This window comes from Erithacus rubecula (genome assembly GCF_903797595.1).
Source record: "Erithacus rubecula genome assembly, chromosome: 17".
Lineage (NCBI taxonomy): Eukaryota > Metazoa > Chordata > Aves > Passeriformes > Muscicapidae > Erithacus > Erithacus rubecula.
This window is the reverse complement of record NC_136669.1, coordinates 6,641,971-6,669,600: the sequence shown is the minus strand read 5'-3', so window position 1 is coordinate 6,669,600 and position 27,630 is coordinate 6,641,971. Positions and strand designations below refer to the sequence as shown.

The 27,630-nt window shown below is 42.0% G+C and overlaps 1 protein-coding gene across 3 annotated transcripts in view; it reads left to right on the top strand.

Annotated features, from left to right (window-relative positions):
* Positions 1-27,630, top strand: part of TOM1L2 (target of myb1 like 2 membrane trafficking protein) — a 56,401-nt gene that overhangs the window by 6,592 nt on the left and 22,179 nt on the right. For all 3 annotated transcript variants that reach the window (XM_079320464.1, XM_079320463.1, XM_079320462.1), the window contains exons 2-10: positions 12,138-12,222; positions 13,133-13,211; positions 14,794-14,943; positions 19,134-19,268; positions 20,176-20,334; positions 21,011-21,127; positions 23,727-23,860; positions 26,416-26,464; positions 27,267-27,390. In XM_079320464.1, the coding sequence (XP_079176590.1) occupies positions 12,138-12,222; positions 13,133-13,211; positions 14,794-14,943; positions 19,134-19,268; positions 20,176-20,334; positions 21,011-21,127; positions 23,727-23,860; positions 26,416-26,464; positions 27,267-27,390 (1,032 nt within the window). The remainder of the gene's footprint in view (positions 1-12,137; positions 12,223-13,132; positions 13,212-14,793; positions 14,944-19,133; positions 19,269-20,175; positions 20,335-21,010; positions 21,128-23,726; positions 23,861-26,415; positions 26,465-27,266; positions 27,391-27,630) is intronic.

Genomic DNA, 27,630 nt, shown 5'->3' with positions numbered 1-27,630 from the left:
GTAACTCATTTCAAAATCAAAGATTAAGGATGAAAAAAATCCATGCTCTGTCTGTGTTTGAGCAATTTCTGGCATGGCTGTGTATGGAGTATTTACCCATGTTCTGTGTAGTCTCAGGGAGCATCAGGAGACTCAAAAATAAGGAGAAACTCAGAAGAAACCTGTTGGTTATCTTGTAGCCTGCTTATTCCTTGAGAGTAGGGCAGCCTGTTCCCCAGCTGATCCTCAGAAACCTTCTGGGTTAAATTAGCATGGGAAGAAATTATTTGTTCAAATTCAGATAAAAGAAAACATACACAAAGTGAAGGCACAGATTTGTGTTGTAAGCTATTTAAACTGTTTGAATACCAAGAATTTTTCAGAGCATTGGTTTCGTGTTCTTAAGGCAGGAGAGACTTTGTTGCACCCCAAATGTGGTCAGGAATGTTGAAGATGTTAACTTGAACATGTTGCATCATCTTTATTTTTGTGGGATACATTTACTACAGGAAATATGACTGTTTCCTATTTGACCCAAATAACAAAACAAAACAAAACAAAAAAATCCCATTTTTTTGCCTAGCTTAATAAATGCAGAAAATCTCTTTTAAAAATCTGGTATTTCCTGACTTTTTTTTTTTTTTTCCTTAACTTTTATTTTGTCTCAATTATAGCTTTCTGCATTCATTTTCCTCTTGGAAGGAAGGTGGTGCCTTTCCTTGCCCATAAACACAAAAAGCTACCTTGAGTATATTAAATAAATTGCAAGCTTCAGCAGCTTTGCCAGCAAATTTTGGAAAATTTTATGATATTCTGGGCCTACAGGTGAGAGATATTTCATAGCTTTGTCTTCTGAGACTAATAAATACATCTTTGAATATATATATTGAATATAAGCATTTTACTTAAGCTTTGGTGACCAAATACTTACTGAAATACAGATAATTAAAAAAAAAAAAAAAATCTGCAAGGCTTTAATTAGTAGTTTTGTGCAAGAAGTCCTGCCTAAGTATGGTTTTGACTGAAGTGATCCAGAGATGAGCTACTATGTTGTAGCTTTTCCTCCAAAACTTCATTGATTGCAGTTGAAGCAATGGACATCTGTTGGGCTCAACACTTTCTCCTCTCCTATATAAGTTGCTGAGGATCTTAAATCCTCAATTTTCAGCAAAAAGCTCTCTGATCAGTTAACAGAGTGTTAAGGAATTTTGCCAGTTAATTGGTTCCTAATTTAAGGATTAGGAGAGAAAAATATGCAAATGTTATTGGAATATTTCATCTGGAGTGAGCTTTGAATTCCATCTCCACACTGTGACCCCAGTTATTTCCTGATTTCTGTCTGGTTTTTTTCCTGAGCAATTGTTATGGGATATAGGCATGATAATAAGATGATTGATAGTGGGATGTAGAAGTTGGGCTGGATTCAGCATGTATTTGGGTTTGTGTTATCTGAGCTCACATTTAAGCTGTTGTAGTAAATAGCTTGGTTTTTTTTCATTATCTTTGAGCTGCCCTTTCTCTACTCATTTTCAGTGGTTTTAATTAGAAGGGTATTTTGCTGAAAAGAGCGAACTCAGACCTTTGTGAAATTTTCTGCTAGTACAAATAATGGTAAATCTGAAATCACTTATTAGACAAGAAGTTGTTATGGCAACTATAAGATGGTTGGCTAATCAGAGAGTGAGATCAGTTTTTATTTACAAGTGTAATGAGCAATTAAGTTTGAGCAGCTGTCAGACTTGGAAAGTGATTAAAGTTCAGCAAACAACCCAAATGGGTCAGTGTTCAGTTCTGATGGTTTTCTGACACTGCAGGCTTGATCATCTGTGGGTTTTACCTACTATAATTAAATCTGCCTTTTAAATCCCCATCCGTGCCAATGACTTGGCATAGCCAATAGTAGAAAAATCCCTTTTTCCTACCAGGTTCCTTAATGGGTATTGGCCTGGAGTCTCGCTGTGGGTAATGAGGTATTTCACCTGTAGCATTCCTTAAAGCAAAGCTCAGTTTGGATGCAGAATCATCTCCTGGCTGTGGTGATCACCAGGAGGGAGCTGGAGCAGCCTGGCTCAGCCTTTGCTCCTCTAAAGACTCCCTTTCATTACAGGCAGCATCACATCAGGCAGTTGTTGGTTGCTTAGGGAGCTGCTGCTGGGTCAAAGGAAGGACGTGCACAGTGTACATGAGCATTAAACCCCAAGGAAATGAAGAAAATAATGATTTACCCAAAACCAGGAGGGAATGAATGCCCAGGAAAGGCTGAGTTTGGCTGGAGCTGGTGAAGCTCTGTCATTGGGGTGGTCACAGTGAGCAGGGCAGTGCTTGTCCTCATGGCTTTCCCAAGCAGGAGGAGCTGGTTCTCTGCAGATTCCAAAAGATTGCATGTGCTCATCCTGGGATGGTTTCCCTCCTGTAGATCACTCTATTTCATTGCTGGAGTTTGCTTCCCTGCTGAATGTGTTAAATAAGTCAAACTGTTTGTAAGCCTTGCTCTAAATTTGTGTTCCAGTTAGAATTTTAACTGTCCAAGACAGCTAAACCAGCAGAGTTATTTTCCAAAATTACGCCGCAGTCCCCTGATACATTTACATTTTTATTAATTTTGCCACACTAATGCTATGATGTAATAGAGGCAATTGCAGCAGAACGTGAAATGGATTGGGACAGCTCCTGACCTGAAGAATTTACAAAGTCGTGTGCCTAGATAACACAAGTTGGTGAATGGGGACTTAAGGGAAAATTAAAATGACAGTCTCAGAAATAGGCATTTGCATACTTGACCTAAACTTCTGGTATTTACATTTTCTATTTATCAGTCTTTTTCAGGCTTATCTACAGCAGTGGCACATGAGAAACAGGGCTGTAAAAATGGAACAGAATTTTTAGTAGGGTTATTAGAGACCAAGAAATCCACATTTCTCAGCCCCCAAGATGGGATTGCACATACGTATCCTGTTATTGCTGTTGCCTGATTTGCACTCGGGTTTCCTGAGGAGATTGCTTGGATGTGTTTATCTGCTAAGCTTCTGCAGGCATAGCAAGCCTGGCTGCTTGGAATGGGCAGCTGGCACTGGAGCCCTTCAGTGACCACAGCACGGGCAAAAGGAATTCCTGTCACCTAGTGGAAGAGGAGCCAGCTCTCCCTTCCTCCCAAGGTGAATATTTAGTGTATTCCTGACACTGATCCTCAAGCTGTGGAGATTTTGGAGAATTGGAATGGGGTTGGAACTTGCTGCCTCTTGTACAGACCTGGTGTCAACCTGTAGAGCAGTGCAAAGGAAGGCTGAAAAATTGAAATGCAAACTGAAGCCTTCACACTAGAAAACACATCCCATTGACCCTCAAAGGCTGCAGACTCCTCTGTCTAATTCACTCTACACGTGGGATAATTGTGATTTTTCCAGAGGACACAGCTCTCACCTTCATAGTTGTAGGAGAACTGGGGGTGGGAACATGCATGTGAAATAGTTACTGTAAGAGTTGTTGCCTTTCATTTGTAACACATTTAAATTATCACGTGTGAACACTTGCTTAAAAATCTGGTGTAGCACGCTGCAGCAAAGGAGTAAACCTGCTCTTGTAACTGCCTCCTTGTAGGAATGGGAGATTTTGCCTATTTTTTCCCCTCAATAGTGTTTTCAGTTTATTTTAAGCATATGAAAATGTGGGCAACTGATTATAGGAGTAACCTGTAAAAAATAATGCAAACAATTCTAATGTAGGAGCATGATGATTCTTTCTGCCTCATAGTTTGTTTGCAGCAAACATGTTACGAGTGAGCAGGTGGGAGGGGGATTTTGAAATATATGGGGATGGATTTTTAGAGTTTGCAGCTGACGTGGATTAAAAATTCTTTGAACATTTCATCCATGAAAGGCAATTAGTTTTGTTTTATGAATATGAAAAGCACGTAGCTTGTAAGTACTGGAGTGAAGTCCCAAGTGAGTTATTAGAACTTGCTTTACTCATGTAGTACAAAATTGGCCATCAAGAGCTGATAGATTTCAAATATAGCTCACTGACACACTGATCATCCATAACTTTTCATAAAGTCATTTTTTTGGGATCACCTGTAATTACTGGATGCTATTGAAGTCCTGAATGGGGCAGATAGTCACAGATCAGGACACCTCCTTACTCTTGATGGTGGTTACAGCATATTGTGCTGCTGGGATATGGAACTGTGATACCTCTCTGCCTGCTTTCCCTACTTTCAGCAGCCCCTTTCTCTAAGATTCATAAGTTAAGGCTGATAAAATAAATGGAGTCTGCTCTTTTTTTTAGCAGGTTTTTTTTTTTTTTTTTTTGGTATTAGGAGAAATTAATGTAGTCATTGATTTTGGATTATTTGGGTTGTCTGTGTGAGTAGTTCTCAGCTACTAATGGGTATTTGGAAAATTATTATTTTTTCAGCTTCTTTGGTTTTTGGGGTTTTTTGGACAGCCAAAACTGTTAAGAAATTTGGTATTACTCTTGTTAATCAACAGATGTTACTTGTCCAGTATGTCAGTGCTTTAATACCTGAGATTCTTAGTTAGGGAACTGGTAGCCCAAGTTAAGAAATCAGGTATCCCCTCCAATCATCCAAATTCCAAAACAGGATGAAAACCCTTCGGCAAGTGGTGGGCTACAATCTAAATTCTGGCTATGGAAATTACTAAATGCTGCTGATTTTGTTGTAAAACACTAGCTGCTGGACAGTGTTCAAAGGAGGAGGAGATTTGGGTACCCATCGTGATGCACTGACCTGTTTAAACAACACTGTGCTGATAAATTCTCTCACACAGAATCATATGGACACGTCGCAGCAGTCCCAGTTAAATTTAGAAAAGGCAAATCTGAAGGAGGCCATTTCATCACCCAGGATATTTTAATTTATGCTTTCATGCCTCTCATCTAGAGAAGAAAGATGGACACTCAGAGCAGGATGATATTAAACTACTGGAAGTGTTGCCTAATAGATCACAGATGTCTGTGAAGTGGCAAGTCATCATCCCCCGACACAGCAGGACGAGGGGACACTGTCCCGAGATGTGACATGTCATAAAGGATCATTGATTTGTTGCTCCCCTACTGTAAATCAAACATCTCCATTCAAATCCATTAAAATCCATTAATAGAGGGTGCAGATTTTAAAAGAGCTTTGACATTTCTGATTGAAGGCTTGGGCCTATCGATTCCTGACGTGAGCAGCTCCCTGTTTGTCAATCGTAAAGTGGCACCAGCATCTGAAAATCATGGGTTGGCAGCAAGGTGGGAATCTAGCCAAGGTCACTGCTAAAAGAGATGAGGAGACGTGCAGTGAAGGCTGAATTTTGGGGAAAAGTGCCTCTGAATCATGCAAATGGCTTGATGAGCTGGGAGCTGCTTGTGTGTGACCTCGCTCTGAAGGACGGCTATTTACAGTACATGGGTCAACATGTGAGCTCTAATGAGTGTCAGGGTATGGCAGGGAGGTGTTCTTCTCTGCTTTGTTTCTAAAGCTGTGTAGAATGGAGAAGTTAGATGGATTTCACTGTGTTTTAAAGAAGCAGTAGTGTCTCTCTGCCATCTGTTTTGGAAGAGAGCAACTCACATACACATGTCATTCAGTGGAGTTTGCTGTCAGCAGCAACAATTTCTGCTGATGGGGGAACTTCAGGGAGAATATTCATAACAAAAGTCTTTATTGTATAGAAACACACCGTTCTACTTGGGATCCAGCTTCCAAATGCTTTTAAGAACTGTGACTAAACTACCATTTATGCCTGAGATGAGAAACTTCTGAGTGCAGAAGCTGCCTGGACCAGGTTCTCCTGCCAGGCCTTTTTTGTGCAATACAATTGCAGATGGGAAGGTCCAGCTGGTTTTGCACCCTGCAAATGTATCAAGACCTTTGAGATGTGATAAACTAAGTGAGCCATGCTGATATGCTCTCTTTCCTGCTCTGATACTATTATAAGATTTTCTGTTTTGGTTTTCTTTTTGTTCAGGTGAAGCTCTGATCTGATTATGAAAGAAAAGTCTTCTTTGTTGTACAGCTGTTAATATTTGTTTAATATATATTCAATAATGTATTAATATCCATTCACCTTGCTCTGCTTCTGAAACTGCAGTGCAGCTATGCTCAGTTAATCACCTGGAGTTTCCTGCACCTGAGAGGCTGAATCTGGGGGAGATGGCGGGTGATGTTTTTTTCTGCAGCATATCTAAATCACAAGAATGTTGTAGCATGACTGTGAGTACCATGAGGTCCTTAAAAAGGCACTGTAATTATGTACTATATATTCATGATTGCAGGTATGTGTGATCTGGAAAGCAGGTTGGAGGAAATTTGGCATTTAGGTGGCACCTTCAAAAAGAAGAAAACCTGAAAGTTAATTGGAGAGAATGACAGTTCCCAGTTTACTGCTGTGCTTTCCATCAGCACTCAAGCTAAATACTCATTAGGATTGCACATGTGCATGTCCACAGTGTCTCATTATTTTATTTTAACATAGACTCTGCAGCCATTACCAACTATTCATTTATTCAGCACCAGAAACTTTCACAAAACAATGAATGGAGGATAAATGATTTGATCCCAAAGAGTTTCAGTGTGAGCATAGCTAAAAACCAAGTGAAAAATCACAGTGGTCATGACAAGTGGATGGCCAGTGCTGCAGCAGTCCAACCCAAATCACATTTTCTGTAGTGCTTTGCCATTCAGATTGAGCCCGTTTGTTCTAGCTGACTGCCTTTTTCCTTGGAAGTGTGAAGCTCAGCATTTTCAGAGCAGTGTGAAATAAGGAATGTAGAAAAAGGACTTGGAGCAGTGAGGTGGCTAATTGAAAAATGCTCTTGGAGCTGCGTGCTCTAACAAAGAAGCTGCCAGGGTTTTATGAGTAAGTCACTCCAGAGCTGAGTTTTGATCTTGAATTTTGAATGAGTCACATTTATATTTTAATAGGAGTGTTTTGATAAAAGGAACAATCCTCCTGTTGGTTACCATAATGTCTAAGTGGCTGTGACTGTCTTTTTGAAAGCAAATATAGAGAAACAAGAATACTGTTGGGTCCAGGAGTATACAAGTGTGTTCCTTGAGTGTGTGTCTGTCTCCCAAGTGAGATGGCTTGAACTCAGCTGCTTTGTGAGTGCTGGAGATCTTTGGTCTTATCTTCATTTTGCTTGGGCAGCTGAAATATGTTTCCATGGCCTCTGGTTATTCCCTGGATCTTATTGATGGTGCTGTAGGGGTCATTGATGAGTTATTGAATCCAAGAGAGACAACTGAAGTCACAAAATGTAATAGTGCTTTGAAGTGTAAAACAGTTCTGTAGGCTACAGCTCAGAGATGTCATCATCCTGTTCACTTGAGCAATTTTGTCTGGCTTGCATTGCCTTGCAAAACTTGCTGTTTTCCTGAGAGCCCAGTCTGTGAAAGTATTTTGCTTTTACCCTCAGCTGATGTCCATCACTTCTGAGAGAGCAGCACTGCATTGAGGGGAGGGGGACCAGCAGGATGGAAGCAAAAACGTGCTGGTTCTGTGGCTCCTTCTGATCTCTATTAAGCAGAGTGAAATATAACATATCTGACTGTTTGATTCACCAATTTCAGTGGTGGAGCACAGCTGGTAGGCAGGTGGACTGTTAAGAGACAAGACAGAGATCTAAGATCTGCAGTCTTATGAACTTGCAAGCAAAAAAGAAAAAAGGAAAACAACCACAAACCCCAAGATGTTTTATATTATTTGAACACCAGACACTGTTGGAGGGAAGGGGAGAAGTTTGGGCTTGGAACTTTCTTGGTTTTGGATCTCTCTAACACGATGCACTGGTGTGCATGTTTCTTGCATAAGTAGAAGGTGATTTTGTGTGTGTAATTCATCCCAAATGTATAAATTGAGAGTTTCTGAAGCAACATCTGGAGAAGACCCAAGAGAGAAAACACAAAGATCTGTTCATTCATGAGATTCTGATATTCAAAGAGAAAACAGCAGTTGTGCTGTTTCCATTTAATATTATTTCTAGCAAGTGTCACATTTAACTTTCCCTTTTGCCTTTTCTCCCAAGACCATTCTACAGCACCATAAAGACTTATTGGTACTTATAGATGGACTTTTGGAGAGATTTTTACCCTGGTCCTGTCATCATTCAGGATGGAATGGCTGTTCTCAGTGCTTCCAGCAGTCAGAATTCCAGTCTCAACTGTACAAACATGCACATGGAGCAGCAGTGGGGATTGAAGAGAGCAGAGAGCAGCTTCTTGAGGACAGCCAGTGTTGGTGTTTCTCTGTGAGGTCACTTTTGACCTGGTTTCAGGATGAGTGATAGAAGTTCTTCTGTTTTCTTCCTGCATTTAGAAGCTAATTCCTGCCCTGCCCTGTGCAACCTGTTTGTTATCTGGTGATTGTATGGGAATTTCTGACCTGATTTCCTTGTGGTGATGTCTTGGGTCGGGGCAGGTTGTTTGGGCAGAGCTTTGGCAGGGGGTGTGTGCACTGAGACTGGGAACTTTACACTGCTGAGCCCTCTGAGTGCTGTAAATTATACAGGATTTCAGTGTGAGCAGGGAAATGCTGATACTGCCATTTGGCAGAGCGTGGATATGTGGCCACAAAAATTGGATCTCAGAGGGAAGGTGTGAATGAAAAAAATAGCACAATTTTTTCTCCTTTTCCTCTCAGACTCCAGATAAGCTGATGCTGTGTGTGCATATGCAGTGCCCAAGGTCTGCTGTGTGTCAGGCATGGAGTGCCAGATTGTCTTTCTTCCCACCAGAACATTTATGCTTTAATTTGGGACACGTCGTGGCAACTGATAGCATCTTGTTTCAGAGAGAGACTTTCTGATAATCTCACTGGTAGTATCATGTCTCTGTGTGAGACACAAACCCAGCATTATCCCAGCCCAAGTCAGGAGCTGTGCAAGGAGCCCTTGGCACCAGGCTGGGAGCTGCCAGCTCTTCTGCTGCAATTAAACTATACCATAAACTCTTCAGTTCAGGGCAAACTCCTCATCACCTTCCCTCTTAACATTTCTTGCTGCACCCTGGAATCCTTTGGTCACATTCCAGAGTCCATGTGTGAATGAGCTGGTGCCATTTTGATGCCTTTTAATGAGCACGAAAGAAGTTGAGGAACTGATTACTCCGATTTCAAAGAGGATTTGCATGGTCTGTGTGCCATTCCTTTGCTGTTCTATGACAGTTTCTAAAATCTGTTTAATCTTGTCAGTTGTATCTGGGTGCTATTTGAGGAGTCTTCCAAAATGTCCATGAAATACTGGACAGGTTATTGAGTAATTTTAATCTACTGCATTTTGGCTATGGTGGGTAGGAATTCTCCTACAGCTGAGTGCAGGCAGAGCTGTTTCACTAGAAATCCAGAACTACAACCTGCTGTGTTTTGGTTCTAGAAGAGCTCTGTGGGCTTTCATTTCATCATAGCACAGTACTGCTCTTCAGGCAAATCCCACCCAGACCTTCTCTGCAGCCAGTGAACTCCTTTGTACAGCTGAGAGAGCATTGCAGCAGCAAATCTGGGTCACACACCCTACAAAGGACACACAACTCCAGATGATGAGTGCTCGTGTGCTCTCTGTTGCTAAAATTAGCTTCTGACTCTTACTTGAATTAAAAATTACCCAAGGGGAAAAGAACTAATTCTCAAGAAGGCAACTGTTATGTCCTAAACCCACACAGTCTCAGCTGTGTATGCAGAAATGCAAAAATAAAAAGGTAGTAACCAAGTTTTTTGGGAGAAAGGGGATTTTATTTTCCCTGAAGTATCTCAGGAAGGGAATATGACCAAGGTTATTTGGGACCACAGATGAGCATTCCAGTGCTAACCTCTGTACAATGCTGCAGCAGCATCTCTTCACTCTGTCAGCTCCAAAATCTCAGAGTTTTTACCTGCTCTATCCACATTTTGTCAAAATAAACTTTAACTCAGTGAATTTTACAAGACCAGTGTGTGAATTTGCTGCCAGCACAACTTTGTGCAGGATCAGCATTTTCCAAAATCATATATAAAATGTGATTATAGCAGACCAGAGAGTCTGAACATGGCTAAATTGCTGCCTGATGACAAATGCTGTCAAGAACACACAAATTTGTTACTATAGTTTAAGATTAAGGAAACAAATCATGTGCCCAGCTTCAAGCATACTCTCTATTTAAAGCATAATTTCTTATTTTGGAGCATTTGGCTTGTAAATCCTTTGCAGCTCTGGGGATCACTTTCTCTAGCAGATCAGATGCAGTGATTTTTTAAAAAAATATATCTCTGAATGTTAAGGGCTTTTTCTAATGTTAAATAAAATCTTTTCCTAAGTGATAAGGACTATATGGAGGTGAAGGCAGATCACATTCTATAGCAATAAAACCTTATGTAGACTGTAAGAACAAAAAGCAGCTCATATAAGTGATTCTTACAAGTAGCTTTGCACAAAAATAAATTTCCTGTATCCTAGAAAACATTCAACAGCTCTGCCTGCACTGGAAATGCAGTAAATGAAAAATACTCAGTAACCTGTCTGGATATACAAGATAACTCTTGGATATTATGGAAGTTGTGCATCTCTGAGGCATTAAGAATTTTCATTGACCAAAGTGAACTTTACCATGAGGTGGTGACAGCTGAAAAAGATCCAGCTGGGAGATTTTCAACCTCCATTCCCTCCCCAATGGGTGCCTTGCAGTGCTGCTTCTCAGAATGAGAAGTGAGGTCTGTAACAAATGTTTTCCTGTTCCATAATCTCCTTTTCCATGGTGTCTTCTCCCTTCTGTTCAGCTCTCTCTTCTGGGGTTTTGCACAGCTGTCTGGTTTGTCTCAAACTTCTGTAATTGCTGTCTTTGGTGGAGCTGCTTTAACCATGATTTTGGTGTAGATAAGTCACGGAAACTTGAATTACCCAGGCATTACCCAATCTCCAAATAATGTCCCATAATTATGGCCTATGGGCATCTGTACCCTCAGTCACAGTGATGGAAATATTAATAGGAATAAAACCACTGTTGGTAAACAAAAAGAGATGTGTGAAGTCCTTGGAGCCTGGTCTTTTCAAACAAAATCTGCCTTGTTCTAGGGGACAGATTGGGATTAGATGTAGAGAAAATAGTTGGAGAAGATTGTACCTGTGGTTTTGTTTCTGCTTTGAAATGTTTAAAAGTGGGTTTGCTTATCCTCTTTGCCTTCCAGCATTGAATCTGGCAATCTGTAATCTGTACCTGGCAATACAGGTATCTGTAGAAAACCCCAGACTAATTTAGAGAAGGTCATGCTTGGCTCAAAGGTCCCCTTTTTAGCTTTTTCTAATGACAGACTTTACTTGACATAATTCCTGACTGTGGGTAGCAGATAGGATTTGAATGCTGCAAGTGGGGAGTGTGAAAAATTCCAGGGATGTTCCAGGCACTGCTAGACAGAACTATATTGATTTAAGAGGAAATCCCAAGGAGGAAATAGTTCTTGTCAACTGATTACTACAAGTTATGGTTATGCTTCTCTTGCAGACATCTATAAATCAAACTGCCAACAGTTGGCATCTGCCACTGCCACAGTGCTGTAGGTCATCCTTCCCCAGGAAGTGAGTGATGCCAGAGTGACTTAATCTGCCACACAAATAGTGAGGGAAGATCTGGGAGGAAGGCAGAGCTTGGGAGGTGTGTACAGAGCCCCAGAGGGACATAGCATAGGACAGGTGTCATGATATCATGGCCTGAACTGTTTTGTGCTAAATGTTTTCACGTGCTGGTGGGTCTTGCCATGCTGAAATTCCTTGAATTCTGTCCCCAGGTTGCTATTTTTCCTCCCTCAGTTCATGTGGAGGTATTATCTGCTGAAACAGGGAGGAGGTCATGTTGGTTTGGGGGGGATATTTTCCTAGCTCATAACTTGCCAGCAATGCAACATCTGAAGAGTTTAAATTGGAATTAGCTGACATTTTCCTACTCTCCCAGGAATTCGGGAGTCTTTGAAGAACAGCCCATCTATGTGGGCTGGAGGGATAATTGATTCTGCCTGGAAACCTCTATGCTGATCCCTAAAACCAGGATGGAAGGATTGACATTGTTTATTGTCAGTAGGGATTTGGTTTTTTCTGTCTCTTTCTGAACAGTTTCAGAGTAACTGAAGATGGATTGAGGTATAGACCTAATCAGGAAGATGTGAAAAGATTTATTTTTCTTTACTTTACAGAAAAGGCCACAGATGGCTCTTTGCAGAGTGAAGACTGGACACTTAACATGGAAATCTGTGACATTATCAACGAGACAGAAGAAGGGTATGTGCTATTTCAGCAGACTTGGAAAGGTCCCTGAACACAATCTTCCTCCAGTTGTGAGGAGGTGCAGCAAGGCTGGGGGCAGATGTTCATGGCTGAATGCATTCTGCAGATCAATTGCTTGGTTTTCCAGCTCCCTAGACCTCTCCTGCTCTCAGAAGATACAGCATGATGCAGTCCTTGTAGGATTCAGGGCAAGAGGAAATGGCCTCAAGTTGTGCCAGTACAGCAACTTATTTAGATAACATTAGGAAAGAATTTTTCACTGAAAAGGTGGTCAGGCACTGGGTCAGGCTGTCCAGGGAAGTGGTGGAACCACCATTCCTGGAAGCATTCAAAAAACATGTGAATATGGCATTTTGGGATGTAGTTGTAGTGGTGGGCTTAGTGCTGAGTTAATGGTTGGACTCAATGACCTAAGAGTGCCTTTCCAACCCAAATGATTCTGTGATACTTTCTGTGATCAGTCTCTGCTTGGGAGGGCTGGCATGAAGAATTTCTTGGAGAGGGTGCCACCTCTGTTTTTCAGCAGGTGTATCTCTTTGCAATGCCTTTAACTTCAGCTATTTGTGTAGACAGCTTTTCTGACACACCTCCTTCACCACCAGAAAGCTTTGCTGCTTGCAGTCTGCAGGAGAACTGATCACTGCTCTTATTGCCTGGGCTTGTCAGGGTGACTGTGAGCTTGGGTTTTTGGAAACTTGGGGCATTGCTCTAGTCTTGACTTCTGTGATATCTTTTCTCCTCACTTATTTCTCCATGACCTGACTTTGGTTATAGTCAGATGATCTGAAGTGAACCCACATGCCTATGTCCAGCTGGAAATAGCAAAGGATTCATTTTCCCACAGTTTATGGGATGTGAAAAGCCTGTCTGAGCTGTCTGTTAAAATGGTGTGTTTCTCCTTCAGGCCCAAGGATGCCATTCGAGCGCTGAAGAAGAGGCTGAATGGAAACAAAAATTACAGAGAGGTCATGCTGGCGCTGACGGTGAGTGGGGGCAGGCTGGAATGCCTCAAAGGGCAGAACCCTTTTGTCATTTTCCTCTTCCTGGCACTCTCTTGAATGTACACACTATTTCCTTTAACAGCCACTGCTCTGCCCCTTTCTTCTCTCCAATTGCCTCCTCGCTTCCTTGGGGAGAGCTGCTGGAAGCTTTGCATAGTGGTTTTCTGACTCAATTGATTTCAGCTTCTTTTCGTGGCTCTTATTCATTCCCAGTACTGACTGAGGAAAGTTAAAGTGGCTCAAATGAGTCTGTTACTCTTTGAGGTTTTCCTTTCTACTCTCATTTCCCTGTGTCCAACCATTCCTGCACTCCAAGGCAACAGCTGTGGGCATATCTGTGAGGATGATGAACTTGCCATATTTTCAGCTTCATAAGTAGCTGATGCACAATTTCCCTTGTGAATGAATCTCTGTAGGAGACAACACATTAATTTATGCTGATCTAATTTCGCTCAATAAAGTGTAAATTATATTCTGTGCATTTAGGCAGCACTGCTAAGGTGTGGGATAATTTAGCAGTGACCTTTCCTGCTGATGGCTTTAGCTGGAGGTTTCCTGGGTAGTGCAGCCCTCCTGAGTGGGGTGCTGGACTGGCTGTGGCAGTAACTAGATCGAGTTATCCTGCTCTGGGGAGGTGATCTGTGTGATTCTTTCACTGAGCTCTTGTTGCATCTCCCTGACGAGGCGTAACCGTACTTTCTGTCTTCTTGCCATTTCCTGTCCTGGATTGTCATTTTGACAGATTACCAAAGTCCAAACCATGAGATTATCCATTGTGCAGGAAAGAGCGAAATCCATCAGGAATGAGCCCGTGTCATCATGGCTGATGAAAGTAGCTGAAGGAGGAGAGTAATTACAGACTCCTCAGTGCAGAGTCACAGTGGTTATTAGGCATGGCTGTAAGGAGAAGTGACGTGTTGGATTTATCTCCATGCTAATCATGTTCTTCAGAGAGAAATCAACAGCTGTTCTTCCATGGCAGTTGAATGGCAAGTGGAAGGTGCCTCCAGCTAGGTTGCAGGGGGAAAATGTGTCAAAGTATAACCTGTCAGAGCATTCACAGGGGAGTGTTTTGAATGAGTGAAGATCATTCACCTGAATTCCCAACTCTAAAACATGGCTTATAGCTCGGAGCAACTGGGTCCAGCTGTGTTCCAGGCACATAGAAAATGGTGGAGTGGCACAGCACGATAATATCTCACTGTGACAGGATGTCCTCTGTCTTACCTGCTCCTGATGTGCTGCTCTGTACTTGGCTGTTCAGCTGCAGTGGCTGGAAAGTTCTGCTTTGAAGATGAAGAAACTTTATATTTCTTTACCTTGAAAATAGGAAAGGTGGATCACAAAAATACCCAATGTGTTAGCAGTGGGTGAGGTACAGCTGAATGTGTGTGTAGAGAAGAAGGTTTTTTGCAAAACTGGGGAAGAGAAGTAGTAAAAGTGTAATCTTCCCTCTATCTTCTCCGTCCCATCAAAAAATCTAAAATAAATTTAAAAACTAGGTGCTGTGTGTGTGATCAAGCTTTGCTCCAGCAATGACTGTTGGGTTTTTTTGTGTGTGTAGGTGTTGGAGACCTGTGTGAAGAACTGTGGCCATCGCTTCCACGTCTTGGTGGCAAACCGTGACTTCATCGATGGCGTTCTGGTGAAAATCATCTCACCCAAGAACAACCCCCCCACTATAGTACAGGATAAAGTCCTAGCACTGATTCAGGTACACAGCTTGTCTCTGCTTCCATATGTTGCTGCCTGAAATAAGGACTGTCTGCTTCAATGCTACGCATCACTAAACACGCTGTCATGGTTAAAAATGTGGCAAGTTTTTTATATATAAACTCAAACAATGTATCCAGATGGGTGGGAAAAAGCAGACATGTACACACATAGATATTTTATCCGGGGAGAACTGTCTGGATTCTAGTTAGAGAGGTACCACTCTGAAACAGGAGGATTTAATACAAGGTAAATGGATGCTTTTTCAATTTAACAGTCATATCTAGAAGCTGGAGACTTGCCTTGGCGATGAGCTTGTCATCTGAGGCCAGGAGATTTCAGAGGATTGTGCTTTTGGTGTCAGCTGCAGAACCCTTGTCTTTCTGTGTCTGTTTCTCTGAGCAGAAAATGGAGCTGTTTCCCTCCATTTGAAAGCATTCTGCATTCCTTTCAAAGATGCTTATAGAAAAGTAAATGACCATATAGGAATTAAAATGGTTTTGGTGTCTTTTCTCTGGTTATTGTGCAGTAAAAGCACGCTGTCAGATCCTTGCCTGCAGTGGGAAGTTCAGCCATGGGCCTGTCTGCCACTTCTCCTTCTGTGCAGCACAACAATAAACAGCCGTGTTAATTCCACAAACCATTAGCCACACATGAGGAAACATTGGTGCCTGCCTGGAGGAAATCTGACAATTATAGGAAGCTTTATCACTAAGCTTCCACAGGCTACTGCATACACCAGAGACTAAAAGACACTGCGTATTTAAAATGATATAAACCTGCTGCAGTGTTCCTTGTGGGGAGGTATTTACAAATGCACAGCATCATTTGCCAGATACACTTCTGATTTTTATGGCAAAGCATGCCACTTGGATTTCTGCTGCTTTATTTCGTATTTGGATACAGGGATAGGGCATCCTTAGAGCATGACAATGTAAATAAGTGATTTTTGAATAGGAAATAGGTAGGGTGGCGGGATTAGTGGGCATTGCATCAGGATCTGTGGGGCCTCTTTATTTCTGGTATATGATTTTATGGCTTTTTTAAAAAATAGCACAAAATTAATGAAATTATTAAAAGCAATTCTTGTGCATCTGACTGAGCTCTCAGATTTCTGCCTGCTTAAGTGGGAGAGCAGATGCATGCAGTGACCAGGAGATGAGGTCAAAAACTGTCCCATAAAGACAAACTGGGTGTGTTTCCATGTTGTTTTAGGGAGCGTTGCTTTTGCTGGGCTCTGGGTTTAAATGGATTCCCAGTTGTGAATGCAGCTAAGATGGGAGTGTTTGAAACATAATCAGAAAGCCACAGTCATTGCCTCAGTGTATTAAACAGAGCCTTATCTGAGGAGACTTAGTGCAGCAGAGCTAAAAGCCTCACTCTAGGTACTAAATGCCTTTTGATATAAAAAGCCTGAAAATGATGAAGGTTGCCTGTGGGTGGGTTCTGTTTGTGTCTCTTTAGCTGGAGGTGGTAGAGGACTTTGTTTTTCAGATTGCCTGACAAGTTTGGAAGAGTGATTGCAGTCACTCATCCCAGCTGCCCTATGGACACACACCCCCAAAATACCCTGTGACAGCTTCACTCAGCTTAGGCTGTGCTCTGTAGAGCTCCCTGGGGCTGGAGTTAACCCTGTCCCAGAGCACTGATCTCAGCTCTGCCCCACCAACATCGTATTTATCTCTTTCTATATGCAATTTGATATTGGGGAATTAATAAGAACAAAAACCAGAGGATAATAGCCCAGACTTGGAAGCATGAAAGAGAGCTGTATAAACAGCATATGGCTTCAGCCACACAGCTGAGTGTGGGCTTTTCCATAACCAGGGTAGATAAAACTACCATCAATTTCTTATCTAGAGACTCGTTTTGAGATGTTGAGCATCCTGTGTCTCACTTTCTCAACTTGCTCCTAGTGTACATGAATTAGCATATGTTAGAGCTAATCCTTCCTTCATAGAGCTTATCCTTCCTTCTTCACCTTGCTAGGAGCCTTGGAAGTATTCCTTGTCACTGTGCCTTTGGTAAGAGCTCACCTGTTACCCAGTGTCCAGACACTGGGATGGTCCCCAGGTTAGGGGCTGGATAATGTTTGGGCACACTGAGGATCCAAGTGGGATTTATCCTGAGGTATCTACATTTGATAGTCTGGCCCAAAGTCTTAGGAGCTCTGAATTCAATCTCCCCTCTGTGCTACATGTGTTTGGACAATGGGCAGGTCTCCTAAGCTCTAGTGTAGCTCATTATCCATAAAGCAGAGCTAATATTGCAGCTGCCTAGTTGGACTGTAAGCTGTCTAGGACAGGGATTGTTTTACAATGTGTGTGGACAGCACTTAGAACAATAGTGCCTGTCCTGCTTGTGACCTCTGAGACACTCTAGTGTAGATAATGCTCCCAGCTCAGGTGAAGAAGAATACAAATGGAAGTGTCTCCTTTCTCCAGGGAAGAGAATTGCAGAAAAGAGAATATTTTTAAAAGGTGGAGTGCAGATGAAATGAGATTATTTCATAAAATCCACAGGAAGCCAATGAAAGAGGAGATGTATTAGTACATCTTCCTGGACAAAAAAGCCTAATTAAAAACTGGGAGCAGAATGCAGCATATTTTTGCCTCTAAGTTTCTTTCAAGTGTTGATTATTAAAATAGAACATCCCTCACCTAACACTTTTCACTTTTGCTTGCAAATAGAGTTGAAGTGGTAAACACCATTATGTAGAAGCATCATTCAGATGGCTTCTGATGTAAATTTAAAAGGCAGTGACGTGGCAAAGGTAGAGTTCCTTGTGTAGTCAAAATCCCCATCAGAACTGGGGATGTTTTAGAAGGTCAGTTCCAAGGAAACAATGGCTGTGTGCTGTCAAAGCTGTTTTCTCTGACCCAAGCAGGGCTGTTTGGACTTGTACTGCATCAGAACAGTTGATGCAGTTAATTTTCTCTTAACAAAGCTGAGAAACAAACCCAGGATTGTCTCCTTGCACCTGATAATGGATTGTCTCCTAGGTACAGATGGTAGGAAATGCTCTTTCTTAGAATTGAACAGGATAGGAAAGCAAGTTAAAAATTAATATTATTTCTTATCTTACTTTGCTATCTTGGACTTCTGTCCTCTCAAATTTAAAAATTGGTTCAAAGAGCTTTTAAAGTAAGAATAGTAAAAAAATTAGTGTAAAAGGGATGACTAAATGAATTAAGTTCAGAGCCCACACACACGTCTCGCAGTAGTTCTGGATCCAGCATACTGATACTCTGCTCCACACATGTGGGGGTTTGTGGAATGCATCATTTTTTAATTGAGTCATAATATTTCAGTTTTTCCTTCCTCTACATTTTTAATATTTGGCTAATTTCCAGCACAAGTGAAAGGGGTTGAGGCTTTCAGCATTCTGTGCTCCCAGCAGCTCTGTGAGTGCAGGAGGCTGGCTAGCCAAGAGAAGCACTTAGTACTCCCACTGAAGGAAAAGCTCAAATGTGAATTGAAGTCTTTTTAGACACCAGAGAATTCATGCAGGAGAGATATTATGAATGTTCTGGCTGTGGGAATTTCTCTTTTTTTAAACTCATCCTTTGTGCCACACTGGGGTGTCTGAGTGTTGGATATGCTCTGTCAGAACCCAGGCGTCATTAGTTCTGCTGCACAGGGGACTGTCTCTTCCACAAGACAAGAACCTCAGAAAGGAGCTTTTATTAAATTTAAGTCTGGTCCAAATAAAACACTGAAGACAACTTGATGGCTATGTTTTTCCTTTGGCAACAAATGAGGCTGTTTCGCAAAGTGAATGGAGATTACTTAAGATGATTGTGCAGCTTTGTGAATTTTGGTTAGATCTGTTGAATTTTTCACACAGACCTTTTCTGATGGGTCACTTGCTCTACAATATGCCAGAAAAGATCAGCATCAATCACTGCTGAGGAGAGGAGATGGAGAGAGACTTTCATGTGTGTTCATGGATTTTTATGATGTCAGGGGCTACTCACAGCTACTCTGCACCGGGTTCCTGTCTGTTTTATATCTGAATAAAATGTAGAGGTGACTCTCTTAATATTTGCAGGACCTTTTAGACCAGGTCTGATCATTCCAGCTTTCCTTTAGAGCTGAAATCCGTGAAAGCTTTAACAGTCAGTATGTGAGGTCAGGGTGGGGCTGGAGCTTCATTTGGAAGGTTTATGGATAATCCCTCGTGTTTTCCAGGCTTGGGCCGATGCCTTCCGGAGTAGCCCCGATTTAACTGGAGTAGTGCATATTTATGAAGAACTCAAGAGGAAAGGCATCGAGTTCCCCATGGCAGATCTTGATGCTCTGTCTCCAATACACACACCACAGAGGGTAAGCTGCAACCTTGCAAATCCAGGGGTGTTTTCCCAGGGTGTCTAAATAGCTGGATAACTACCCATTTTCCCCCTCCCATTTCTCTGAATTTGGCTCATTTTCTCACTCCTGCAAGGATATTTTAATACTGAATGAGCATGTAAGAGAGGCATAATAAAGACTGATAAGCTGTCTCCTGCCTTGACTTAATCAATCTGAGAAGAGGGAAAGAGTTTTAATCTTGTACCACAAGACCACCAAACAAATGCAACTAATTTGTTCAAAGAAAACCCAGCAGCATTTATGAGTAAGATTTACTTCTTTTGCTCAAAAGTGTGGTTGCTTCTGTTGGTGATAACCCTGAGCCAAGGTCTGCCTGTCTATTAAGGGTGTACAGAGTCTGAACCTCTCTGATCCCACGGTAATGTGAGAACTTTATACCTCTGGAAAGAACTACTGCTTGGAAGTAACTTAATGATCACAGGTGTTCTGATTATTCACTCTGAAAAAAAACTGAAATTAATGAATCTTTGAAGCAGCAAATGCAAGTGATCAAGGACTGAGAGATTACAATTCTTGTGTCAAGGTTAATTAAATTCAGTATCTATGTATCACATCATTTTTTGGAAGCCTGCAACTTAATTCCTAGTTTAAAATAATTTATAATTATTCCTCTTTGGCTCTTGTTTTTATTTTGCTTTTCACTTTTCTTGTAAAAGTAAATGGACTTAAATGCTTGTAGGTTGTGTCAAAAGATACAGGCATGTAAGATTTTTGGAGCTGCCAGTCTTTTCTAGTAGCTGCACTGACCTTTCCCACAAGGTGCAATTATGTTCTATATTTGAGCCTGTTTGGCCTGAGGTTGCTGACAAAGCAAGTGCTGTCCTAACTCAGCTTTTGAACTCCTGTCTTTCTGATGTGGCAGAGTGTTCCTGAAGTTGATCCTGCAGCAAATATGCACAATTCCCAGTCTCAGCAAAGGATGAGCACCAGCTCTTACTCTTCGTCCTCTCCAACGGCGTATTCTGCTCCTCAGGCCCCAGCCTTGAATGTGACTGGTCCCATCACTGCTAATTCTGAACAGGTATTGGCATGTTGATTCTTTCAAGTGAGACTCTTTCAGCCAATCAAATTAGGAATTAATTTGCAGAGGAACTTTCATTTTAACTCTTTGGACTTTGTCTCCTAGGTCTGGCTCTACTTAGTAATCTTTCTTCCTGTTATATTGTAAAATCTGGGCTTTGGATGTGTCTCTGTGGCCTGGCAATGGCAGCACAATCTGCTAGTCCAGCTCAGCAGTATTTTAGCAGTTATTCCCATTAGCCACTCTCTTTTCAAGGCACAGGATGTCTTGCAGATGCAGGAAGTCAAGCCCTTGCAAATGCCCTAATATAGGATTTTCTTTACTCCCTGAAAAATGATAACTTCAGAGCCAAAGATTCTACTTAAAATATGTGTATCTTTCCCCACACTGGAGTCAGGCACCTCAGCCAAGGTCTGGCTTTAGGTGCTGTTTGCAATTGCCTCCATTCCATACAGACACAGCACAGCTGGGTTTGTGATGATAATTCTTTTCTTTTTCTCTTCCTTTTCTCCTGGGTAAACTTTTTATCATTTTTGGGTTTTTTCCTGCTAGAATGTCTGGAGCCTGAGATATCAAGTCAGACAGAACCAGAGATATCTCAAAGTCAGTTCTTGAAAATTAACTGCTTAAACCAAAAGATTATACAGTGTTTTGCTGTCTTGTTACCCCAATTTAGATTGCTCGGCTGCGCAGTGAGCTGGATATTGTTCGTGGGAATACAAAAGTGATGTCTGAAATGCTGACAGAAATGGTACCTGGACAAGAGGATTCCTCAGACCTTGAGTTACTCCAGGTAAGTTTCCTAGAAAACATGATTCTGATCCTTTCTGTGTTTGTGTTTCTCTGGGGGGTTGTTTAGTTGTAGCTTACTTCACAGGATACATGATGGATGTGGGCTGTGCCTGACCCTGGCAAGTGCCACTTGATTTTCTTCATTTGTTAAAGCTTACAGTGACAAGGATTTCCTGACTACCCTTGAAATTTGTTCAGTGCTTTCCTCTTTGTGTAGCTAGAAGTTTTTCCCAATGTTGAATATCAGGTCTCCTTTACCACTAAGCAGCTTTAGAATTGCCACAGTTTCTATAAGCCCTGAGCATTCTTGCTTCTTTTACACCCCCCCATCACCACTTGTACAGTGTCAAAACGTTCCCAGTCACCATGCAAGAAAAAACACTCCATATTTCCACATGGACTAAATCATGCTAAGGGTCTGTGGGTTCTCTGCCACTTGAAATCTTATCTCTGAACCAATTTTCTTTCCAGATGTGTTTTTCTGAAGGTGTGGTGTCTTAAGGCAGGTGAAGTTCCATGGTGTCCAGAGGGCTAGACTAGATAATCAGGAGGGATTTCTTTGCTGGAAAATCTCAATCCAGTGCAGCATGTGCATCTCAAGAGAGAAAACAGTATAAATCAGGCTCGTGTCTCAGGCTTCACACCTATTTCCCAAGGCCAGTGGTTGTGGGGTGGCCTTTTGACTGAGAAAAGTCTCAGAGATCCACAAATGAGGAGCACTGTGATTTGTCATTCCAGCTTCTGCCCCTAACATGGGATTTGCCTTTCCACAGCTTCAGAAATAGCCTTCTGTTTTGATCCTCCAGCGAGGAGGATGGGCTCCCACAGCAATCCGTTCAGAGGAAGGCAGGGAATGCTCTCTGTGACACATCAGAGTTTGAAATCCATCCAAAAAATGGTCTCTCCCATGCAGTGGCATTGTGTGTTTGTCTCAGAGCCATCATGGCAGCTGATGAGAGGCTTTGCAATAAAGAGCCTTTCAGTCACTGCCCATTTGGGTCGAACTGCTCAAAACAAAAGCAGCTTCCAGGAAACCATGACAGGCCGAAATGGAGCAGTTTGCTTACACTGAGAAACAACCACCAGCATCTTGACAGCATAACCTTAGAGCACAGCTTTAAGGTGAAAGAACTTGATCATAAAATGGAGTGACAGCAGTGATTCTTTATTCCAGCTGGTTCCCTTCTGTGACTGGTGCATCCTAAATCTGAATCACAGAGCTGGGGAGAACCCGTTTTTGATCACAAAAGATGGTTAGTCTTTTGAGAGCTGGGTGCTGCATGCAAGGACTCCTTGCTTTGAGGTTTATATAGCCCTCCTCCTTAAATAATTCCTGACATTTTCTCCAACAATCAAATGTAAACAGCCTGTGAGAGAGCCAGCTCTGAGCAGAATAGATAGGTACTGTCAGCCCTCTCGGAAAGGCAGCAAACAAACCTCTGAAATGTCACAATCTGCTTCGAAAGTGATGGGATCAAAACTGACATTGGAGAACACATTCCTCAAGCTGTTAAGGCAGCTGGATTGCACTAGGTGAAATTTATCCAGAGCTTAGGATGTCAGACCATGCAAGGAAAACAAACACATTTTTGCTTTCATCCTGAAGGTTGTGTACCAACAAGTCATCCTTGTTTAGTGCTGAATTTTTGCTGTGAAGTGGAGCTGGGAGGAGTGGAAGATGACAGAGGGACATGCTTTAGCTGGAATGTCAGTGCTTATTGAAGTAAAACCATTGGCCTGATCACAGGCACCCTGCCATACGTCACATTTCTTCTCCTCAGCAGACCAGTTTGACCTTTGGTCTTGAGGCCTTTTAGGACTACAGAATTCTGCTAAGTAATTGGTGATGGAAGAGATGTCCTGGAAGCATGAGAACTCCTGGTCTAGGCAAACTGAAATCCACATTTCTTGATGAGAGGCTTCAAAAATAAATGCCCTCACTCTGCATTCCTTTAAACTTTCTCCTGAAACTCCCCACAGCCTTTGTGCAATCTCTTTCTATGCACTTGCTCAGTGGAAGGGAACATTTCTGTGTGTCTCAGTGTTGGAGGGTGTGTGGAACACTCACCTTTTCATGCTCCTGCTCCTTGCTTTGTCTTTACCCTCATGTTCTCTGTAGTTGGTAAGTTCTGTGTCACCAGCACTTCTCATCCTAACACACATGTAATACTTGTGGTAGCCCTGATGAACCCTTTTTCCCCCACATGTTCCATCATCCACATAATTTCATTTTTAAGGATGATACTGCCAAAAAGAGCAGATTGAATTTTCCTTGAAAGCTCTCTTCTGGGAAGGTGTTGTATTAACATGTTTCATTCTTAAAACAGATGACTAAAATACAGATATTTATTTTCTGAAGTGCTCAAAGTTAAAGAGGAATCAGGAAGTTGAATTGTGAATAGACTCTCAAGGTTTTATGCCACCATTTCTTGAAGGGCATTTGATTAGATGTGCTTTTGGGTGACATTTAATCATGCAAAGATAAACTTGTCTTAGTGTTTCTCAGCTGGGGGATATGTTTGGCTGTGAACAGAGCTCAACTAAATCTACTTATTGCTTGTTGCTTATCAGACTGTGTGTGCTGAATGCATTCCTCCTAGGAACTGAACCGAACCTGCAGAGCCATGCAGCAGAGGATTGTGGAGCTCATCTCCCGAGTGTCCAATGAAGAAGTCACAGAGGAGCTGCTGCACGTGAATGATGATTTAAATAACGTCTTCCTCCGGTATGAAAGGTGGGGCAACTCTCCCAGCAACCATTTGCATTCATTCAGGGTTTTCACTTAAGAATAAAATAGGTCAGTTGGTGAAATTGGGCCTTCTGGGCCAAGGGTCCAAAATGACACAGAGAACCAAACCATAGGAACCATTTACACAGTGGTTTTATGGCCTTTTATGGTAATATTCCTGTTTCAGTTGATTCTTTTAATACTCTGATCTTTTTTGTACTATGCACTGAATTTTTGTGGGGCATATCCATAAAATGCAAGGCAGCTTTGTGAAAACACTCTGAATGCAGAGGCTCAAATCTGCAAGTCCCTGTTGTGCAGGGCTGTACAGGTTTAGGGACTTGGGACCAAAAATAGCACAGCCAGGCACTAGTTCCCCTGCTAGCTTGGGCTCTGCACAAATCTCTGTGCTGCTTCCTGGCTTAGGGAGGCTCCCATGAGCTCTCTCTGCCCTCTGATCTCTTGAGCTTTCCAGTCTCAGTGCTGGTGCAAGGGGAGCTGCCTGAGGTGGGCGGAAGCATCGTGCATGCAAAGGCTTTGTTTTTAAGTAACACTTAAAATCTTGAAAAAGGAAAAAAAACAAAAAAAGGCTCTTGTGCAGAGCTAATGTTTCTTAGAGCTGGTCTGTAGGAATCATCCCCAGGGACAGGACTTGGGGCACAGGACTTTCGACATGCCAGACAAAGGCGCTGTCAGGCACATCTGCTGCAGGAGGTGACACGTGATGCTGCCGTCTTGGGAAAGTTTAATCTTCCCCTTAATCACAGGCCTGGGGAGCGAGGCACTAAAGAGTACCCTTTGTTCCTTGCTCTTAGCACAGGGCTTTGTTTCTCAAGCCTTTAAAAATAAATTAGACTCTAGATCTGTGAATTTGTGCTGTCACGGCAAAGGCTGCAAAGACGACTCGGTGCCCTGGATTTTGCCTTTGATTTGTCGTTCAGAGGAGATGGGGCAAACTTTGAAACAAGCGCTGGCTTTTTGTGTGAAATGGTGTGTGTTTCATGCACAAGCAGGATCCTACAAGTGGCAGAGTGTAACTATCACTGAGGTTTAGTCTGGTCACCCTTAATATTTTTTTCTATGTCCCCCCATCTGCGACTTTGCTGACTGTGGCTGATGTGTTTGTAGTCATTATTCATGAAAGGGGAGCTGAGTGATGTTAGCAAGTCGTTTGTGGTGGAATAGCTGCACTGGTCTGAGCATTCAATACATTCCAGTTCCTCCTCTGCTATTCCAAAAGCTCCACATCCATCATGCTGATTTCTAGCACAGGGACCAAGCTCTGTCAGTGACTCAAGCAGGAGCTCTGGCCTTTGCAGTGAAGCCTTGGGATGTAAATGAACAGAAGCTTTTTGGTGAGAAATGAGGTGGGAGGTGTCTTAGGTTTCCAGCAAAGGGAGTTGGATTTCCAGTAATAGCAAACACCTACAGTTTCCTAAAATTGAAATTTGGGCCTGAATTTGGTTTTGCTGCCTTTTAAGTCTGCATTTTCCTCTGTTACATTAAGAAAACATTTTAGTTTGCTTGACATTCCCTGTTGCATTTGGTCCATCTGGGAGTAAACCCGGAGGCTTATATGAATATTATGGGCTTTTTGCTGGAAAGAGAGACTATTTCTGAACCTACTTTGAAAAATGCAAACCTCCAAGAAATCATGGTGCTTTTTCATTGTAAGGAAGGAGATCAGACTGGCCACAGACAAGCCACAGGAGTGGTAGTTTTGAGTTCATAGAACCACAGAATGGTTTGGATTAGAAGGACCTCAAAATTAATTTTACCCCACCCCTCTGCCATGGGTGAGGACACCTTTCACTAGGCCATATTGCTCAAAGCTCCATCCAGCCTGGCCTTGAAGACTTTCATAAAAGCTGGGTTTAGGTTTGTGGCCCCAGATGCATGGAGTAAAGAAGAGATCAGAGCTTGACTTACCAGACTTCTCCTTAGAACCATGAAGGTTTTATCCAACATCATCACCTTTCCTTGTTGGAAAGTACCAACCTATAGCATAGGCTGTGACCATCTTTGAATCAACTCAGGATGTTTTAAGCAGTGAATCTGCTGTTCATTGTCACTTGTGTCATTGTGCCTGGGTTGGGCTGTGCCACACACAAATGGCTCCTCATTTACATTATTGCAGCAAGAGGGAGCTGGTAAGTGGGAGTGTGAGAGCTGCAGTGCTTGGCTTGTTGAGATGTGAGCATCAATCTTGCTGCAGTTCCCCCTGTCCCTTGGCTCACACAACAGTCTGTCACAAAGCACTTAATGATTAAAAAAACCCCTGAACCAAAAGACAAATCCTGCAGTGTATTTCAAGCATGTGCTGCAAGATCAGATTAGTCAACTTCAAATCCACCTTTGCCAAGAGTGCAACTTCTCAGCAGTCCTCCCTTTGTCCTGCCTTGGAGTTAAAGCTTTCAGGCTTCCCTTTGGAGCCAGTGAAAACAAAGTTCAGTGGCAAGCATGTCATGGCTTGGTTATAAACTCATGTTTTTTATTATTTATTGGTGGCTTTGATAATCCATGTTGGTTTTTGTTTTGTTTTGGTTTTTTTTCCCAAACAGATTTGAGCGATACAGATCGGGACGCTCCACACAGAACGCCAGCAATGGGGTAAGTCCCTCACTCCCTTGATTCTCTCATACCAGCTCTAGTACTGTCAGCAATACCACCCCTGTTACCTGCCCAGCCCTGTGTCCTGCCTCTACTGCCTAATGGTGGATGCCAGGAAAAGTAAGAATGTGGCAAACACCACAACTTTTAGCTCAGGAAGTCACTTCACACTAAAACATCTCTGTGTTTACAATCCTTGATGGATTTTCATTCCTCTATTAGCTTTTTTGATTGCTTTTGAGTCCATGTGGACTTTAGGAGTTCACAATGTCCTTAAGCAATAAGTTCCACAGTTTCACTATACATTTTTACATATTTATTTTGCATTTATATATAACAAATATTTTGTTTACATTTGATCAAGTCACTTAATGGTTTTTGTTTGCTTCACCTAATTTTTCTTCTCTCTGTCTTACAATACCACTGTTCAGGTTAATTTTCTTCATGCCATTCATAATTTTAGGAGCCACTCTCATCTCATATTTAAGCAGCCCCTTTCCAAGCTGAGGAGTTCTAATTATTCTTTAAATGAAAACTCTTTTGTAGTTGTTTTATAGTGTTCAAGGTCTGAGTTCATGATGAATCTGTACTTCTATTACATTTTCTATTGTTTGCTTTGTTTCACCACTTCTGCAGTGTGATGCAAACTTCAGCAAAGACTCTGTATTGTCACTTTAGTCACAACAAAGAAGTTTTGTTTCTGAAAACATTTTATACCTTATGTGGAAAATTTTTATGTTTAATGTACTGCAAGAAGAAGTTTCTGGCATGTGCAATTTCTGTGTTTCTTGTGTCCTGACAGGTACTGAATGAGGTGACAGAAGATAATTTAATAGATTTGGGTCCTGGCTCTCCAGCTGTGGTGAGCCCAATGGTTGGAAACTCAGCACCTCCATCTTCACTTTCTTCACAGCTTGCAGGGCTTGGTGAGTGCCTGGTCTAGATCATGCTCTCCACTACCTATTCATGTTGCCAGGTGGCCTCCAAAAGATTTGGGTGTTTGGCTTACAGGAGGACCAGAAGGCATTCCCACTCTCCTGCACTGTGGCAATCTGGCACAAGGGGGGGATTTATTAATCAGAGGGAAGACTGATGGAAAGAGTGCAGGTTGTTGTTCATAGCAGAACTTGTACTACTATTTCTGCTTAGTTATAGTTCTCTGTGAA